Here is an 18,409-nt window from a genome sequence, read left to right as displayed (position 1 = left end):
TGCGCGAACACCCGGGCCCACTTAACCAGCCCGTTCAGTCCCCTTACGTTCCAGGTTATCAGCCGGATCAGGGGGCTACCCGCCCCCCTCCCCTGCCGACTAGCCATAACCCCTCCTCGGCCAGCCACGTGCCGCATCCCACGCCCGGCCAGTTCCCCACGGCGGCAGACCCCCATCCCAACCCCCTCTACTCGCTCCAGCTCCCCCTTGACCATACCAGCAGCAACCCGGTTCCTTCCCCACCCACCCCCCCACCCCACCCCCAACTAGGACCCCAAAGGCTGCTTTGCTCCCCCCATTGCACTCCCGCAAGTCAGCTGACTCCTGTTGACCCCGGCCACTCCCGCCTCTCCTTCGACTCCTCCCATTGTGGGACTTCCCCTCCCCTTCCATTCCATTTCCCACCAGCAGGCTCTCTGCCTCCCCCTTCCAGCCCAAGCGCGGGAAAAAATCCGCGCTTCCCCACCCTGGCCCCGCCCCCTCCAGCCTTCAGCGCGGGAAAAAGCCCGCGCTTTCCACCTGCCCGGCCCCGCCACCTCTGTCGACACTCCTTTTACAGGCCCAGTCCCCTCACCCCCGACTCGGGCCTCACCCTTCCCCGCGGGGCCCTATTCCCCCCCTACCGGCCATCCACCCCCTACTCCGTTTACTTGCCCCCCTCCAAGAGCCCACCCGACAGACCCAACCAAAACAGTGCCCAACCCACCCTAACCACCCACACCGAATCAAAATGAAACAAGAACAAAGAACCGCCCCTCAAAATGTAACACAACAACAATCCCCGTCCATCCACATGCCTGACCCCCATCCCGACCCTCAGTTTGTGTCCAGCTTCTCGGCCTGAACAAATGCCCACGCCTCCTCCGGAGACTCAAAATAATGGTGCCGATCCTTGTAGGTGACCCACAGTCGCACTGGCTGCAGCATGCCAAACTTCACCCCCTTCCTGTGCAGCACCGCCTTCGCCCGGTTATACCCGGCCCTCTTCTTCGTCACCTCCGTGCTCCAGTCCTGATATATTTGAACCTCCGCGTTCTCCCACCTGATTCTCCTCTCTTTCTTGGCCCACCTGAGCACGCACTCCCGATCAGCGAACCGATGAAACCGCGCCAGCACCGCCCGCGGAGGCTCGTTAGCCTTGGTCCTCCTCGCCAACACTCTATGGGCCCCTTCCAGCTCCAGGGGCCCTGGAAGGACCCCGCTCCCATCAGCGCGTTTAACATGGTGACCACATAGGCCCCCCCGTCTGACCCCTCCAGCCCCTCCGGGAGGCCCAGGATCCGCAGATTCTTCGCCTCGACCGATTTTTTGTGGAGCGCCTCGTGCACCTCCACCTTTACCGCTAGGCCCAAGATCTCGTCCTCGTTATCTGAGTTCTTTTGTCGGACCTCGCGGATTGCCACCCCCTGGGCCGTCTGGGTCTCCAGCAGCTTATCAATAGAAGCCTTCATTGGCTCCAGCAGGTCCGCTCTGAGCTCCCTGAAGCAGCGCTGGATAACCTCCTGCTGCTCCTGCGCCCACTGCATCCACGTTGCCTGGTCCCCGCCCGCCGCCATCTTGCTTTTCTTCCCTCGCACTTTCTTTGGGTTCACCACCACATTTTTAGTCGTCCCGCTCCTGGTCCAAGCCATACACTGTCGGGGGAATGTTGCAGTCTTCTTCCCACACCGGGAAATGTCGAAAAAATGCCGTTGGGGGCCCTGAAAATTGCCCAAAAGTTTGTTCCAAGCGGGAGCAGCCGAACGTGCGACTTAGCTCTGCATAGCCGCAAACGGAAGTCTCCTCTATTCCCATCCTATTCATGTATTTGTCGGATACCCCTTAAATGTCACTATCGTAAAGATAGTGCTGTGTTTTGTCTGTAGAATGTGGCCTCATTCTCCATCTTGGATTGACCATGGGGGAGGTGTTGAAGGGATTGGCAGCATCGGAGGGTCAACACCTCCATAACAAGAGGGTATGGCGGGATCAGATGTTGAGGACTGCCGATTGTAATACAGTCCCATCCTAAATCCATATTTAAAAGCCCTATTAATCAATGGTTAAGAAATGTGAATGCAATCTGAGGTAATTGTCCCTATTGTCAAGGTGTATGGAACAATATGCAAATTAATATGGGGATTACAGTGCAAAGCATGTTCGAAACAAAGGCTGAACAGTCCTCATAGCTTTAAAGTGAAGGGGAAAGAGCCCCGTTAATCAGCATTCATTAACTCTTGGATTTAATTAGCGTACATAAATTCAGCTAAATCCAAACATTATCTGGTTGTGGATTCTGTCTGGAGCAGACCTCTGATTAAAATGGGCAATTTTCATTTCACCACAGTGCAATGTGCCCCTTTCTTTCATAACCCATTTTGTCATTCGTTCCGGCATACAATCCAGGCCGGGACAATCTGATACACTGAACATTAGCAGATGTAGTAAGCCCTCATTATCGAAAGGTGCCTGGGAGGCTGCCAAATCCTCCGTTATAATGAGAGCTACTTTATAAGCAAGGTGCATTCATTTCAGCTCTCCTGGTCCATTATGCCAGCTCATTAGTCTGGGTGCAACTCTTCGATTTACACGCAATTCCAGTGGTACGAAGGGGCTTGCCGCATAGTAGGTAGCCTTACATTTATTTGTTGCCATTGGCGACCTCCCTCCTTACCAGACGAGTGCAACTTTCCACCCCAAAGAAGGAATTGCCAATAATGCATATTGCCATTAAAATCCGTGCGCTCTCTACGCTTCAAAACAAGCAAAGGCAGATGGAGCTGCGTCGATTCAATTCTTTAAAAAGGAACTGGGATATCTATCCATTGGGACGGACGAATATCGTAGAGGTTTGCTCGGTCACCTGCGATCACGCAGCCTTTAATCAGCAGCGTCTCTTCAAATGTGAGGAAGATTCATTTGAGAGTAAACGGTACTTAATCGAAAGTTTGTTTCATCGTGCCTCTGTGAAGTGCCTCGGGATATCTTAAAGTTGCGACGGAAGGAGTGGAACGACAGCATTTTATTAACCAATGCTTTCTCGTGTTTCACAAGATCTGGGGCAGTTTCATCTACAGGAGGGGAAATGACAAAGAACATTGACCAGTTGGCCGTGTGAACATAGATTAAAGCGCTCTAGAGCAGTTACACCAGCCGGTTGTGGGTTCAGCTCTCATGCCGTGTGCCGTGCTTAATTGAATTTAATTAACCCGATCATTTCCGGGCAGGTTCTGGAAGAATACAAACACGAAAGATGCTGGATTGTCAAAATGGCATTAATGTCCTTCAAGGAAAGGGAATCTGCCAGCCCAATCTGGTCTGGCCTACAGAGGATTCGACTCCCACATGACGTAGGAATATCATAGCCATCAATCATGACCAATATATCGCTGCTATGCGACACTCTATGCAGTGACCCAGCAAGCTACTTATTACAAAAAAGAACATGGATATCAGGGGCGTCATTCTCCGACCCCCCGCCGGGTTGGAGAATCGCCGGGGGCTGCCATGAATCCCGCCCCCGCCGGTTGCCGAAGTCTCCGGCACCGGATATTCGGCGGGGGCGGGAATCGGGCCGCGCTGGTTGGCGGGCCCCCCCCCGCTCGATTCTCCGGCCCGCATGGGCCGAAGTCCCGCCGATAAATTGCCTGTCCCGCCGGCGTGGATTAAACCACCTACCATAACGGCGGGACAAGGCGGCGTGGGCGGGCTCCGGGGTCCTGAGGGGGGCGCGGGGCGATCTGGCCCCGGGGGTGCCCCCACGGTGGCCTGGCCCGCGATCGGGGCCCACCGATCCGCGGGCGGGCCTGTGCCGTGGGGGCACTCTTTCCCTTCCGCCTCCGCCACGGTCTCCACCATGGCGGAGGCGGAAGAGACTCCCTCCACTGCGCATGCGTGGGAAACTGTCAGCGGCCGCTGACGCTCCCGCGCATGCGCCGCCCGGGGATGTCATTTCCGCGCCAGCTGGCGGGGCAACAAAGGCCGTTTCCGCCACCTGGCGGGCGGAAATTCCTCCGGCGTCGGCCTAGCCCCTCAATGTTGGGGCTTGGCCCCCAAAGATGCGGAGCATTCCGCACCTTTTGGGGCGGCGCGATGCCCGTCTGATTGGTGCCGTTTTGGGCGCCAGTCGGCGGACATCGCGCCGTTTTCGGGAGAATTTCGCCCCATACCTTTTTTTGTATAATAAAAATGACCTTGCCATTGGGCTAAGATCAAACTTAAAAAGGAAAGTTACGATAGGAAGCCTTGCGGTGCAGTGGTCGTGTCCCGAACTTTGAGCCAACAGCCCAGGGTTCAAGACCCACCTGGGACTTCATGGACATGGAAGGTGTGTTCACAATGTGGCCAATCACGTTGACTGCCAGCTTGTAAATCAATGATGGGCTAGCGGCAATCCATCTGGGTTCTGAGTGCGGCCCCACACGACACTTTGATGACCGTTGCCCACGTGCAGGGTTGCCACATTCCACTGGTTTCTGGCTGTGCCGTTTTTTTTCCTACCGGAATGACTGAAGTGATTTGCACGTAAAGCGAGGGCGAGTGAAGTGAGGTGCGTGCTGATTGCTCACAACATTGACTGTGAGAGCCGTGCACTCCCGCTGCGTACAAAGTGTAAATATTTATTTTATTTTTATCACTTGAAATTGATGACAGTTCTACTAATAAATCAATGATTAAGCATTTTCTATATCACGTTTTGAAATATTCGGTGCTTATGAAATGTATTTAATCTTATTCAAGGGTCATAGTTAGTGATCAAGCCCAATATCAACATTGAGACCCAACCTGCCATATAGTGCCCCCCCGGACACCCCCTGGCCACCCCCCACCAGGCCTCCCAGCCCTCGTCGAACCCCCCCCCCCCGCTCCCCGCCACAGTCCGCAGCCGCCACGCCAGGTTCCCGCATGGAGGCGGTGGAGCGTGCGCATCCTGCGTAAAACAGGCGCCGCCCCAGATTCGGTCGCAAAAATGGATTCTCTCGCCCGATCGCCGATTGCGAAACCGGCGTTGGGAAAACGAAGAATCCCGCCCACCACCTTTGTCTGGGGTGTGGGTTGGAGACAGGGCCGACAAGAATGAAGCCTCGGCAACTCAAATCTTATCAAACTGGAAGTTCCTGCTTTTGGACTACAATCAAATGCTTCTTTAAAAACGTGCCTGGAATTCAATCGCCACAATCACTTTTATTTCACGTCACTGCGGCACTTTACAATTGGTCACACCCAATTGGTCAGGTCTGCCACAGGAAGGGATTATTCTACCTCAGATTTGTGATAATTCCTGATTTATTACCATCTTTTAATCCTGCTCAATCAAACATGTTTATTTTGAGATTTACCAGGTGCCGATTAATCAGAATTAGCCCTTTGTCTACCGGAAATATAATGATAAGCCGGACTCTGCAGCAGGCCACTGGCTGACTCTAACTTCCACTTGGTGTTGAACTGGTTTCAGAATTTCAGGCCTGGTGCTAATTTGTGAGCATTTACTTGGCTGAGGTATGCTTGAGCAAGCAAAACCTTAATTAGTGCTCGAAAAATGAAGGCCCAACTTTGAGCAACTTGTTTCCCCCGAAAGATGTAACGGATGCAGGAAAAAGGTGACCTTATCCTGAACCTCCACAGGTGGCAGCACTGTGCCAGCAATCTATCTGACTGGACAGCCGCCATTTTGTTTGGGCAGAGTGAAGTGGATTTCTGAAGCTGATGTTTGTACAAGTCAGCAATACGGCTCCCCGAAACTGGATCATTCCCAGTCTTGGAGAACAGTGTTGTTTTTAAATTCTTTCATGGGATGTGAGTATTGCTGGCAAGGTCAGCATCTCTAATTTCCCCCGAGAAGGTGGAGGTGAGCTGCCTTCATGAACCGCTGCAGTCCATGCGGTGTTGCCGCTGTTAGGGAGGGAGTTTTGACCTGGTGACAGTGAAAGAACGGTTGATATATTTCCAAATCAGGATGGTGTGTGACTTGGAAAGGTGCTTGCAGGTAGTGGAGTTCCCAAGTGTGGTAGTATGTATTGGGGGTCATGTGGGACTGGAAGCCCTAATGTCATTGGCTGACAGATCCCGGGTCCTGGTTGGCCGTTGACCTCAAGCTCCGCCCTGAAGGCGGAGTATAAGAAGACGGAGTCTTCCCCCACAGGCCAGTTTACTATCGAGCTGCGGGGGAACAGACACGCTTAATAAAGCCTCATCGACTTCACTCTATTCATCTCACAGAGTCTTTGTGCGCTACACCAAGCATCTGCTGTCCTTGTCCATCTAGGTGGTAGAGATCATGAGTTTGGAAGGTGCTGTCAAAGGAGCCTTAGTGAGTTGCTATAGCCACTGCATCTTGCAGTTGTTCTCACTGCTGTCAGTATGCACCAGTAGTGGGGGCAGTGAATGTTTAAGGTGGTTGACAGTATGTCCATCGAGTGGGCTGCTTTGTCCCGGATGGTGTTGAGCTTCTTGAGTGTTGTTGGAGCTCCACTCATCCAGGTAAGTGAAGAGTACTCAATCACACTGCTGACTTGTACCCAGTAGATGGTGGCCAGACTTTGAAGAGTCAAGAGGTGAGTTACTCACAGCAAAACTCCAAGCCTCTGGCCTAGCCATTGTAGTTTTATGGCGACTGCATACGGGACTGGTATTTCTGCCTATGGCAAAACCTGCCCCGCACTGTCGATCAGAGCAGAACAGCAAAGCAACAAAATGGTTCAGGTTATTACAGAACTACCTTGAATGTAATAGACATGAATTATTTAATGTTAATAGCTAGAACTCTCTGATCAGATGCACCTTTACAGAGCATAGATTAATACACTCAGAACTATCACATGCCAGTCCAGACCCTTGAGGACAACATCTTGACTAACACCCCAGTGCAAATACTGAAGGAGCGCTGCACTGTCTTTTGGATGAAGCATTAAACCAACGCCCTCACAGGGGAATGTGCAACGAGACCTGGCTGTCCTCGTACACCAGTCGCTGAAGGTAAGCATGCAGGTACAGCAGGCGGGTAAAGAAGGCAAATGGTATGTTGGCCTTCATAGCGAGCGGATTGGAGCACTGGAGCAGGGGTGTCTTGCTGCAATTATACAGGGCCTCGGTGAGGCCACTCCTGGAGTATTGTGGGCAGTTTTGGTGTCCTTATCTGAGGAAGGATGTTCTTGCTATGGAGGGAGTGCAGCGAAGGTTTACCAGGCTGATTCCTGGGATGGCGGGAATGACTCACGAGGAGAGATTGTCTCGAGGGATCCACCGATCCGTTTCAAAGAATTTATCTTCTCCCAGGTTTCCTGTCCCAATATTTGTCCCTCGGCCAACATCGCTGAGGCAGATTATCTGGTCACGTCTATTTGTGGGATCTTGCTGTGTACAAATTATCCTCCACGTTTCCTAATTGACTGTAAAATGTTTTGGGACCCCTGCAGTCGTGAATGGCGCTATATAAAGGCAAGCCTTCCTTCATATTTCCTTTTCTTTCCAATTCAAAAGAGGAAAATAGTCATCGTTGGTTTTCTGAAACAAAATGCTGTCAAAACGGAGCAAGTCTGCCTAAAAGACAAATAGATCGCTTGACGTTTCGAGTGTGGAATGGAAACTGAAAAATAAACGAGTCCTTGAAAAGACCCTCAGTCTCCAAGAGGCAGTTAATGTGTTCACTGACCTTCCAATTGCTATTTGAAAAAGCACAAAGCTGGGCGATTGACAGACACGGTCACCTCAGTAAGATGGGGGGCGGGGTGGGGGGTGGGGGGGGGGGGGGGGGGAGAAAGAAACGTTCAAAGTACAAAACAAAACGTGAAAACTTCAGCGGCAATGAAGGGTCACAGGGAACAGTGAAAAGCTGTGAAAATGGGACAAATAAAAGACGTCGTGAAATAAGATGGGAGAATCCTGGGGCTTTCCATTGGGCCTACTAGGTCAATTTCGGGTCAGGCACAGGCAAGCATCTGAGCACCGATTCCAGCTGGCCAGAATTGTGTTCTGACAAAGGGTCTACAGCAATGGTGGCCTACAGCCCGGGCCCGGGGGGCCAGGTCACTCATGCGGCCAATCACTGGCCTCGGTTGCCCATCGACGGTCTATATCCTAATCAATAATCCACTCCCCTTATCTCAGATACCAACAGCGATCCCCCATCCCCTCTGAAATGAAAGGAAAAAATAAGGAAGGAAAGTTAGCGTTTTTAAACCGGCATTTGTATATAAACTCTTGGTGATCCAAAAGGTTTTGCCGCCAATTAAATATTTTGCGGTCATAGAGATTGCTAGCCAAAAAAAGAGCGCGCTTTATCATGCTCGCCTTCTATGTAGCCACCTTAGTGGTCACACGGTAGCACAGGGCAGCATGGTAGCACAAGTGGATAGCACTGTAGCTTCATTGCGCCAGGGTCCCAGGTTCGATTCCCCGCTGGGTCACTGTCTGTGCGGAGTCTGCACGTTCTCCCCGTGTCTGTGTGGGTTTCCTCCGGGGTGCTCCGGTTTCCTCCCACAGTCCAAAGAGGTGTAGGTTAGGTGGATTGGCCATGCTAAATTGCCCTTAGTGTCCCAAAAAAGGTGAGGAGGGGTTATTGGGTTAGGGGGATAGGGTGGAAGTACGGGCTTAAGTGGGTCGGTGCAGACTCGATGGGCCGAATGGCCTCCTTCTGCACTGTAAGTTCTATGTTCTAGCATACAGCAATAATGGAGTTGTTGGCTGACCATAGCAATCACATTCCACCAGCCAGTTACAACAGACATGATATTCTATCATGTGGAGAGGTGCAGCAGCCAATGAAATAATTTTCTTTTAGTGAGGGCGGCTGAGCAGGGCTGTGATAGAGCGCGCTCTTTTTTTGGCTAGCAATCTCTATGACCGCAAAATATTTAATTGGCGGCAAAACCTTTTGGATCACCCAAGTTTATATACAAATGCCGGTTTAAAAACCCTGTATGCTTCATCCGATGCCAGTGCTTATGTAGTTACATTGTATATGTTGTGTTGCCCTATTATTTATTTTCTTTTATTCCCTTTTCTTCTCATGTACTTAATGATCTGTTGAGCTGCTCGCAGAAAAATACTTTTCACTGTACCTCGGTACACGTGACAATAAACAAATCCAATCGAATGATGGATAAATATTGTGCAATGTGCCCAACTGAGAGGGGGCGGCCTGGATTAAACGTGGCGCCTGCGACAATCCCTCAGCACCGCATGGAAGTGCCAGCCGAGATTACGCTGTGCAACTTTCCAGCGTTGGATTTGAGCCTGTAATCTTCTCACCCACTGTGACCACTAAGCCAAGTCTGGCAACCTGGTCAACGGTTACCACTTTGCTGATAGGATTGGATTCCACCTACAACCCTCCCCCTTCCCTCCCCCCCCCCCCCCACCCCACCACTCTCCTCCTTCCCACCCCCACCCCCCCACAACCCACCCCACAGTTCAAGAAAGTACAATCAATTTCAGGAATTACAACATTAATTGGTCACGGTTCTCGAAGGTGTCACGGTTCTCGAAGGTGTCATGGTTCTCAAAGGTGTCATGGTTCTAGAAGGTGTCATGGTTCTAGAAGGTGCTCTCCAGGCCTCACGTTTGACCATCTCCGTATTCAGTAACACTGGGCACAATTTTATGCTTAATGCTTAATGGCCGCTTAATCGTCTCCTGACACCCCCCCCCCCCCCCCCCCCCCCCCCACACACACACAGCTCCCTCTCAATTATTTCCGCTGTGGGCAGTAGCAGAGCCCAGTTGGAAGCCTGCCAGGCCTCATTCCTCAGGCAATTGGTGGCTAAGGGTGCCCTGGGTCCATTGGTGACCCCGCCCCCACACCAGGCCTGTCTGCCTCCCTGCCCATCCCGGGGTTTCCACTCCTGCTGGCCTGTGAACCCCAGCACTTGCCCCTCTCAAACCAAAAGGTCCCCCACAAAATGATCCATCTCACCTCCCCCCCCCCCCCCCCACACACACACACACACACACCAACAATTTACCTCAACATCTGGCTCCAGTGAAGATAACCAGTGGTAACCGTGGTGAGTTGCGGCAAGTGCGTCCTGTAGATGGTACAGGCGGCTGCCACTGTGCGTTGAGAGTTTGACGAAGCTCCGTTCGCTAAAGTAATCAATTAAAGGATTTCCACTTACCTTTTCTATCCCAAGCTGGGAGCTCGAGCCTCTCCCCTGCAGCATTTCTGGTGCCGTGAAGGTGTAAATGTCGCCACCCGCGACATTGCTTCTAAAGGACAAGCCACCACTTGCTGACAGGAGCACTGACCATGGGCAGATAATGTAACTGAAGGGAGTTCCTGCAAAGCATGTGCAAAAAACAAAAACAGCAATGAGATTTCTTTAAACGAAGTCACGCAACCTTGTCAATCAGATACTGAGGCTGCACCACCAGAAAGATCTCTCCGTACACAGGGACACTCAGTTTAGATAGGCTGGCAGAACTAAACTTTGAAGTCAATGGGGCTCATTATAAAAATAATTTTATTCCAATTTTCCAGCTGGGATCTTTCCGTTTGCTCTGAGTGTTCATTCTTATTTTTTTTTAGCAGGGAGGGTTTAATCATTCACATCTCTGCAACTAAGGGGGCAGCACGGTGGCACAGTGGGTTAGCCTTGCTGCCTCACGGCGCCGAGGTCCCAGGTTCGATCCCGGCTCTGGGTCACTGTCCCTGTGGAGTTTGCACGTTTTCCCCGTGTTTGCGTGGGTTTCGCCCCCACAATCCAAAAGATGTGCAAGGGTAGGTGGATTGGCCGCGCTAAATTGCCCCTTAATTGGAAAAAATGAATTGGATCCCCTAAATTCATTTTAAAAAAAGGAGATGATTGGTCCTGATGGAGCAAACGTAAGCACCACACCGAGCAATTTTGTTAAATAATTATATGGGCGACGGGAGAAAAAAGATTGTTTGACTGTGAAAGATGTCAAACGATGACACTCCAGCAGGAAGCCCAGTCCAGGTTGCCATCTCCAGCAGGTGCCTACTCCTCTCCAGCAGTTCGACCCACAGAATCATAGCATCCCTACAGGGCAGAAGGAGGCCATTCGGCCCATCGAGTCTGCACCAACCTTCTGAAAGAACACCCCACCTAGGCCCCACCCTATCCCAGTAACCCCACCTAAACTACCCACCCTTGGGCACTCAGGGACAATTTACCACGGCCAATCCACCTGACCTGCACATCTTTGGACTGTGGGAGGAAACCGGAGCACCCGGAGGAAACCCACGCAGATACGGGGAGAACGTGCAGACTCCTCACAGACAGTAACCCAAGGGTGGAATCGAACCCGGGTCCCTGGCGCTGTGAGGCAGCAATGCTAATCACTGTGCTACCCTACCTGTTGAAGGGTGTGTGTGTGTGTGTGTGTGTGTGTGATATCCCGCCACAGTTGAATTATGTGACATGGAATCAAACAAATGTTGGTCCATTAATCCCACAATTTATTTGCTTGATTTTTAAAAATATAATCACAGTATTGACGAGCAGAGGAGGCAGCAGAATAAGGGTGGGGACCGTGAGGGATGGACTGAGAGGAAAGGGCTGCTGTTGTTCATTTGCACATTTAAACAACATCCTGCTTTGTTTTGGATAGGATCTTTGGGCCCTCACTTAAAGGCCTGTCAGTAATTAAATCAATCAAACCACTGCACAGGGGTCCAGTCGGATTTCCTGTTCATCGCAGGGACGAGCCTCGGAGAAACATTACACGAGGGGTGTAGTGATATGCATGAGCAATTGTACATGTAAATATGTTTGACCTCCAACCACTAGGTAGCAGCCAAGTTATACCATGTGGCACTGTAACCTAGGGGGAGTCTGTAGAAGAATTTGCCGTGGATAGTTGTGTTTGTTCCAATTTATCAGCATTAGTTTCCAACCCACAGTTTGTTGTACAATAATAAATTTGACTAATCTTGAACTCCGTATTCTTTGGTATGCCGTTCAGTCCTTGTCTCTGTACTACAATGTAACAAGGGCACAGTATTAAGGAACAGAGTCTTGTATTTATAAAGCGCCGTGCACAACCATAAGACATCGGAGCAGAATTAGGCCACTCGGCCCATCGAGTCTGCTTCGCCGTTCAATCATGGCTGATATTTTCTCATCCCCATTCTCCTGCCTTCTCCCCATAACCCCTGATCCCCTTAACTTCAGGATGTGCCTTGCCGTCAATTAAGCAAATTCGCTATTGTAGTACCTAGCAAGATCCAGCCATTTTGGTAGTAGAAGCAACCTGATCTAATAATTCTGATAGTCTTTTCAACTTGAACCGCTCGGACAAATTAACTGCTGTATTACCCACGTTACAACAGGGACGCAACTGTACTTAACTGGCTGTAAAGCACTGGATGTCTGGAGGATGTGCAAGGTGCTATAGAAATGCAAATTCTTCCTTTATGTAGCTTGTGGGAAGGTGGTGATGTGGAGAGACAAGGTTTTGCAGGAGGAACTAACATTTCCTTGCTGGTATTCTAAGGCTGCGTGTTTTTTTTGTTCCATGTTGCAAATTGTACTTGGCACTGAACAATACTCAGCACAAAAAGGCGATATGTGCTTTATTCATATATCAAAGAAGTCAGTTCATCAGAGTGTGGCATTAAAGAATGTTCTGAATGGCATGGAAGAGTGTTCCTCCTCCTGCGCTGTTCATTAGATGAACAGAGCCTTCTAGTTTTAAAGAATCATTTGGATTTTGGTCTTGTCGCCCTATGCAATGCCCAGCTGTTGTGTAACGCCTTATGTATGCAAAGCAAATACAAAGGCTCAGCGAGCTGGGCAGCCCCGGAGTTGGCTCTCTGAAGAATTTATTTGATTGTGTGAAGATGTTGTCAGTACGGTTAAGTAATCATTCGTGAGGCTTGACCCAGCTCTCTCGGGAAGTGTCCGTTCCATAATGGATGACATTTATTTACAATAGTGTGTTCCAGAAGTACAGAGTCCTGGAAGGACACACTGTAAACACTGGAGTCTACACCCCACACAGGTCTGCCCTGCTCACATGCCTTTATTTTTTACCCTACATTACTGACGAGGCCAACGTTAGTTGCCCGTCCCTAATTGCCCTTGAACCGAGTGGCTTGCTAGTCCATTTCAGGCAGCGTCACATAAGGTGGCACAGTGGTTAGCACTGCTGCCTCACAGCGTCAGGGACCCGGGTTCACTTCCAGCCTTGGGTCACTGTCTGTGTGGGGAGTCTGCACGTTCTCCCCGTGTCTGCGTGGGTTTCCTCCGGGTGCTCCGGTCTCCTCCCACAAGTCCCGAGATGTGCTGGTTAGGCTATGCTAAATTGCACCTTTAGTGCCCAAAGGTTTGGTGGGATTAGGGGAATAGGGCAGGGGAATGGGCCTAGCTCGGGTGCGCTTTCAGAGGGTCGGTGCAGGCTCTGCGAAGAATTCCGTGGTTCTATGTAGGCCAGACCCGGTAAGGCTAGAAGATTTCCTCTCCTGAAGGGAGATGGGTTTTTCTGACAATCGGGATGTTATGATCGTTTTATGGTCGCCATGACTGAGACTAGCTTTGTAATTCTAGATTTATGAACGGAATTTAAGTTTCACCTGCTGCCCTGGTGAGATTTGAACCCATGTCCCCAGAGAAATAGCCAGTGATATTAACACGTGGCCACTGCTGCCTCCCCTCGTCTTCAAGCAACCAACCTCATTTCAGGGGCTTCATCTGCCTCTTGTCTGTGTTTGTTCCTTAGGTAAGTGCCATTGACGGGGGCATTTTCTTTTCTTTTTTTAATTCTTTTTTTATACATTTAGAGTACAATATTCAATTTTTCCAATTAAGGGGCAATTTAGCGTGGCCAATCCACCCACCCTGCACATCTTCAGGTTGTGGGGGCGAGACCCACGCAAACACGGGGAGAATGTGCAAACTCCACACGGACAGTGACCCAGAGCCGGGATAGAACCTGGGACCTCGGCGCCGTGAGGCAGCAATGCTAACCACTGCGCCACCATGCTGCCCCGAAGGGGGCATTTTCTCATATTCAGGAAGGTTGGGCTGCTGGCAGTGCATGCTGCGAATGGGACACGTGCTTCTCCTGATCCTCCGGTTGAGTCCCTTTGGGCAGAGCAATCTCAAAAAATGCCCCCAATTGTCACCCAACACACAGGGACGTTGGGTCTCACCAAAGTGGGGGACCAACACCACCTAGCATGGCGGTCTCCCGATAATGTTCCTGGTGCTAGTCATTTAAGGGGAGAGCAGTTCGGAGCCCAGAAAGGTTCTCCAGCCCCTTAGCAAAACGGGCAGCACATTAGGCTCCGTAAGAACGTTGTTGGCGATAGTTGCAGAAGGTTGACTGGGATTTTCCAGTTGACCACCAGTCTCCCAACGTGATGGGGATATAGTTCAACTGCTTGAATGATGGCTGGCAGCAGGCTGGAGTACCAGTGATCAAGCTACATCTACATGACCTCCATGCCTGCCTGCTGAGGTTTGAAGGTAGCCTCAGGCCATCCTGCAGAGAGATTCCATCTCAACCCCAACCAACCACCCACCAACCCACACCCCGCAACAGTAACTTCCCCCCTCGCATCCCACCCCTCCACCCCAAACACCACCTTCAACCAACCCCCACCCACCAACCCCACCCAACTCCCCACCTCCCTTACTCACCACCCCGACCCCGACAGCCACACTAAATTACACCCCTCAAAACCCCACACTCCCTTCAGGTTCCATAACCCCTGCAATTGGTACATGGTTGGGGCAGGGGTGGGGGGCTGTTGCCAACTACGAGCCACTTTCTGCGACAACTTAAAAAAAAAGTTAGATCATAGAATTTACAGTGCAGAAGGAGGCCATTCGGCCCATCGAGTCTGCACCGGCTCTTGGAAAGAGCACCCTACCCAAAGTCAACACCTCCACCCTACCCCCATAACCCAGTAACCTCACCCAACACTAAGGGCAATTTTGGACACTAAGGGCAATTTATCATGGCCAATCCACCTAACCTGCACATCTTTGGACTGTGGGAGGAAACCAGAGCACCCGGAGGAAACCCACGCACACACGGGGAGGACGAAAGTACACAATAATTTTTTGTTCCAATTAAGGGGCGGTTTAGCGTGGCCAGCCCACCTACCCTGCACATCTTTGGGTTGTGGGGGTGAAATTCACGCAAACAAGGGGAGAATGTGCAAACTCCACACGGGCAGTGACCCAGGGCCGGGATCGAACCCGGGTCCTCAGCGCCGTGGGCAGCAGTGCTAACCCCTGCAACACAGCGCCACCCTTTTTTGCGCCAACCTAACATCGAAATCGCCACGTGACTGGGCCGTCGGAGGGGTTCAAAGAAATGCCTTCCTCATCGGCCCACGAGCTGATCTCAGTTTTTAGACCGCGTTGAACAGGCGGAGGCCTCAGGAACACACCCAGGGAGAGCTGTTGCCTTGACATTCCACGGACCATGTTGCCAGCATGAAAAGGTGGCCGGGGTCACTCGGCGGTTGCTGGCTCTCAGGCAGCCGTTTAGGACGGGGAAGATGCAATTGGCTTCTTCTCGGAGAAATCAGGAAAGCGGAGAGCTGCGACGACACAGAAGCTGGTAACAAAAGAATGCCGTTCGTCCTTAAGGGCCTTTGCAACCCTTGTGCACATTCTGATTAAGCCTTGAATGAGCTTTTGTACTTCATACAATAAAGGCTGTGAGATGCATTCCGGTGCTGTTAAATGACCTTCCACTTTATGCTTTGACAGCTCGTACCTGTATTTAATGGATGGTAATTTCATGAATCACATTGTGTTGGTTACAGTTGCAGGGTTGCCATCTCCATGCATCGGAACACTTAGTCGGGTGACAGCGGTGTTTCTAAATGGGATGCGATTTTATATTGCGGAGCTCTCACAGTATTAAAACCTGCCATAAATTTTTGACCCTGGTTATTGGGCTGTGATTAAACGCACAAAGCTAAGTGGGTGTTGCGTTTGCTTTCCTTCCATCTAATCTGGGCCCGTCTCTTTGTGAAACGTTTGGAAGACTTCACGACAAGTGCACGAGAAGCAAAGCAATATGTCACTCCAGCATGACAGGAGATAAAACTGGTTTAATACATTGAACCTGACGGGTTGCCAGTCAGATTCTGTTGGTTATAAAATAAACCTCCTGATAGGGTAGGTTCTCATGCAGGCAGAGGCATGTCAGCCCTCGCTGGTAGCGGGTTTGGGGGCAGGAAGGGTGGGTGGTGGTATTCCAAAATTTCAGCTTCCCCCCGCTCCCCGTTTAAACCCTCCCCCACTTACACACACACACACACCCATTCCCCCCTCCCCTCCACCTGAATTAAACAAAGAACAAAAACAAAGAAAGGTACAGCACAGGAACAGGCCCTTCGGTCCTCCAAGCCTGCGCCGACCATGCTGCCCCAATTAAGTTCTGACCTTCCCGTCCACTGCCAGTTGGAGCCCTTAAGTGGCCAACTAATAAGGGTTTTAACCCAGCGCGGTTGGCATTAACCCACCTGCAAGTGGGCCTGTCACCGAAGCCAAAACTGTAACGCCAGTATCTCACCTTCAACCGGGGGTGAAACATAGAAAATAGAAGCAGGAGGAGGCCATTCGGCCCTTCGAGCCTGCTCTGCCACTCATTAGGATCATGGCTGATCATCATGTTCTTCACCCTGATCCCGCCTTCCCCCCATATCCCTTGATCCCTTTAGCCCCAAGAGTTATATCTAACTTTCCTGAAATGACACAATGTTTTGGCCTCAACTACTTTCTGTGGTAGTGAATTCCACAGATTCACCACTCCCTGGGTGAAGAAATTTCTCCTCACCTCGGTCCTAAAAGGTTTACCCCTTATCCTCAAACTATGACCTCTAGTCCTGGACTCCTCCCACCATCGGGAACATTCTTTCTGAATTTACCCTGTCCAATCCTGTTAGAATTTTGTAAGATTCTATGAGATCCCCTCTCATTCTTCTAAACTCCAATGAATATAATCCTAACCGATTTAGTCTCTCCTCATATGCCAGTCCCGCCATCCCAGGAATCAGCCTGGTAAACGTTCGCTGCACTCCCTCCATAGCAACAACATCCTCCTCAGATAAGGACACCAAAACTGCCCACAACACTCCAGGAGTGGCCTCACCAATGCCCTGTACAATTTCAGAAAACGATCTCTATTCCTATACTCAAATCCTCTCGTTATGAAGGCCACCATACCATTTGCCTTCTTTACTGCCTGCTGTACCTGCCTTTTACCTTCAGCGACTGATGCATGAGGACACCTAGGCCTCGTGGGAGGGGAGATGGAGGTCCCTCAATCATAGAATCCCTACAGTGCAGAAGGAGGCCGTCCGCCAACTCTCCAAAAAAGCAGTCCACCCAGGTCTCCACCCCATCCTATCCACGCAACCTAACCTGCAGCTCCCTGGACACGAAGGGGCAATTTTAGCATGGCCAACCTGAACATCTTTGGACTGTGGGAGGAAACCGGAGCACCCAGAGGAAACCCATGCAGACACAGGGGAGAACGTGCACACTCCACACAGACAAGGTTGGAATTGAACCCAGGTCCCTGGCACTGCGAGGGAACAGTGCCAACGACTGTGCGATTTTGCGTGGCCAATCCACCCACCATGCACATCTTTGGGTTGTGGGGGTGAGACCCACACAGACATGGGGAGATGTGCTAACTCCACACGGAAAGTGACCCGGGGCCGGGATCGAACCTGGGTCTTCAGCACCAATTCTAAGTATTGGGGCAATTTAAGGGTTAAAAGTCTGAGGTTAAAGTGAGTTTGACTGCAGTGGTCATGTTTCTTTAAAAAGAAAATCCTTTTTTGCAGGGCCTAGGAGCTTTTAGAGCCACAAGGTGCTATTCACCAGCAGAATGTGTTTTTCAGTCCGGGCTAATGCACTGTGGCTTGACTGGGATAGTCCCTGGAGAGTTAATGTGCCTTCAGCCTGGAAAGTTCATTTGTTTTTCAGCTTGGGGAGATGATGTCATTGCTGAGTGGAGCAAGGGATTCCGAGAGAGGTTTTGAAAACCTTGGGAGAGGAGTTGAAGTCTCACCTGTCCACAATTCTCTCGCAGCAGGATAGTTGTGAAAAGAGTAATAATATTTAAAGCAGAGCAGTCTTGTCTGAGGACAATGAAGAATCTGAAGCTCGCCAGGTGAACTAGCTTTTTGAAGATATTCAGCCAGAGTCTGAAGGCTTTCCAACAAAAGCCAAATCTGTTCTGAGAAGCATGTATTACTCTATGCGAAGCAGATTTTAAGGTGGATTGCGTGCTATATGTTTCTTATCTTGTTGTTTAATGGGGAATTGAGTAGTAGTGTTTAAGGGGTATTTGCAAGTTGTTCTTTTTGGGTGTGAAGTTAAACAGTTTCATATTGTATTCACAATAAAGTTTTGTATTAAAAATACCAAATCCCTAGTTCTTCATGTAATCAATCCTGGAGTAAATCATTCTTTCTGCACAGTCTTACAAAATAAAC

At 50.6% G+C, this 18,409-nt stretch overlaps 1 protein-coding gene across 4 annotated transcripts in view; it reads right to left on the bottom strand.

Moving 5' to 3' along the window:
* The window catches only part of ptpn20 (protein tyrosine phosphatase non-receptor type 20), a 402,784-nt gene that overhangs the window by 328,657 nt on the left and 55,718 nt on the right, over window positions 1–18,409 (bottom strand). For all 4 annotated transcript variants that reach the window (XM_072491743.1, XM_072491746.1, XM_072491744.1 and 1 more), the window contains one exon: window positions 10,095–10,255. In XM_072491743.1, coding sequence (XP_072347844.1) covers window positions 10,095–10,255 — 161 coding nt within the window. The remainder of the gene's footprint in view (window positions 1–10,094; window positions 10,256–18,409) is intronic.

This window comes from Scyliorhinus torazame, chromosome 28 (genome assembly GCF_047496885.1).
Source record: "Scyliorhinus torazame isolate Kashiwa2021f chromosome 28, sScyTor2.1, whole genome shotgun sequence".
Classification (NCBI taxonomy): Eukaryota; Metazoa; Chordata; class Chondrichthyes; order Carcharhiniformes; family Scyliorhinidae; genus Scyliorhinus; species Scyliorhinus torazame.
Note: the sequence above shows the minus strand (reverse complement) of the source record. Positions and strands in the feature narration are given on the sequence as shown.